A 2,114-nucleotide genomic window follows, 5' to 3' on the forward strand; every position below is an offset into this window, starting at 1 on the left:
ATATCACATATATCACATATATTTATTTATTTAGTCATTTAGCAGACACTTTTATCCAAAGCGACTTGTTATTTTTATTCGTTTTTATTAATTAATTTGTTTTCATTTTAATTTAAGTTTTAGTACTGTGCTTTTTGTTTTTACCATTTTAATTTTTGTTTAACAAAAAAAAAAATGTTTTTATTTCAAGGAATTTTTATTTTATTACAAATGACTTAATTTATTTCTAGATTTTTTTTTTATTTAATTTTAGTTAACTATAGCAAATTGATTTTCAGTAAAAACTCAAATTCTTAATCATGCCTCCACATTAGATTTTTATTATGCCAGAAATTTAATTTGTATCATAAGGAGTTTCCTATTTCCTATTGTTGGCAGTATATTTCCATGGCAACACATCCTGTGCAGTGAGGTAATGCGTGTCCCTCTGGTTAGGGTGCAGCAGACCAGTGTCAGTCACATTAACCCCTGGTTAAACACATGTTATACCGTTTTGACGCAAACACCCAGTAGTGCAGTGCGTGCAGGTCAAACAAAATGGCTTTGATGGCAGTCCATGGATCTCACTGAAGAACAATGAAAAAGAGGAGAGAGTAAAGCAAAGGAATTAGTATGATTCATCATCCGTTACTAACTTTAGCTTCATAAAGCCACACCTCCATCCACGACTGATTGACAGCTGATATTCTGTCTGTGGATAAAAACTGTGCAAATAATAGATTACGCTTCATTTACCATCAGTACTACTCTGGAGACTCTATTACAGAAGCTCTTCAGCCAGAGGAATAGCATTCAGAGAATTTAAATCCCATTTCACTCTCTTCAGCATGAGGCACATTAGATTACATTATACCGGGGCTGCATTCTTCTTCCTGCTGTTCTCTGCAACAGGTAAGTTGACTTTTGCATTTAATGAAACATCTTGAGGATTTCACAATAGAAATAACAAACTGTGGACAGACGGTTATGTTACAGTAACTCACTTTTTTCCTCATTTTATTCAGTGACTCCAAAATCAGCTAGATTGTAGTGAATATTAGTTTAATATTTAAGACATTCACATCTGTTCTATTTTTAAGTGATAAAAAATAGACTTCATTACTGTATTTGTGACAAACACGGCTTGTACTCAATGAATAAAATCAATAAATAAAGAACAAAAATAAAAGCCCCATTAAGGAAAAGTGCTAAAATAATTAGCTGTTAGAAAAATATATAATGTGTGTGTTATAGCATAATAAGACTACATCTGCTTACTACATGGGAGGAATTTTTGAAAAAAAAAATATTATATGCTATTTGGAAAATGTCTGATCTCAATACATTTTTTTATACATATAAAAATAATAATAAATAAAATCCAGCATTTTATTTATTATTATTTTTATATGTATAAAAAAATTTATTAGTAAAAGATAGATTGGTAGGTAGGTAGGTAGATAGATAGATTGGTAGGTAGATAGATAGATAGATTGGTAGAATCTATCTACCTATCTACCTACCTACCAATCTATCTATCTATCTACCAATATATCTATCTATCTATCTATCTACCAATATATCTATCTATCTATCTATCTACCTACCAATCTATCTATCTATCTACCTATCTACCTACCTAGCAATCTATCTACCTATCTACCTACCTACCAATCAATCTATCTATCTACCAATCTATCTATCTATCTACCAATCTATCTATCTATCTACCAATCTATCTATCTATCTACCAAGAAAATTAGTCTTTACTATTGTCATTTTGCATTATTGACACACTATTTTCCTAATTAATGCTGTTCAGTTGCTTTGACACAATCTGTATTGTTAAAAGCGCTATATAAATAAAGGTGACTTGACTTGACTTGACCTATCTACGTACCTACCAATCTATCTATCTATCTACCTACCAATCTATCTACCCATCTATCTACCTACCAATCTATCTATCTACCTATCTACCTACCTACCAATCTATCTACCTATCTACCAATCTATCTATCTATCTACATACCAATCTATCTATCTACCTACCTACCAATCTATCTATCTACCTACCTACCAATCTATCTATCTACCTACCTACCATTCTATCTACCTATCTACCTACCAATCTA

General features: G+C 31.3%; 1 protein-coding gene across 1 annotated transcript in view; it reads left to right on the forward strand.

The window, feature by feature from the left end:
• The window catches only part of LOC107731555 (mucin-1-like), an 8,875-nt gene that overhangs the window by 3,388 nt on the left and 3,373 nt on the right, over nt 1-2,114 (forward strand). Inside the window, exon 2 of the mRNA XM_016542670.1 lies at nt 742-891. Within this exon, the coding sequence (XP_016398156.1) occupies nt 742-891 (150 nt within the window). The remainder of the gene's footprint in view (nt 1-741; nt 892-2,114) is intronic.

Source organism: Sinocyclocheilus rhinocerous, unplaced genomic scaffold (genome assembly GCF_001515625.1).
Source record: "Sinocyclocheilus rhinocerous isolate Xijiao unplaced genomic scaffold, SAMN03320098_v1.1 scaffold429, whole genome shotgun sequence".
In the NCBI taxonomy this organism is placed as follows: Eukaryota; Metazoa; Chordata; class Actinopteri; order Cypriniformes; family Cyprinidae; genus Sinocyclocheilus; species Sinocyclocheilus rhinocerous.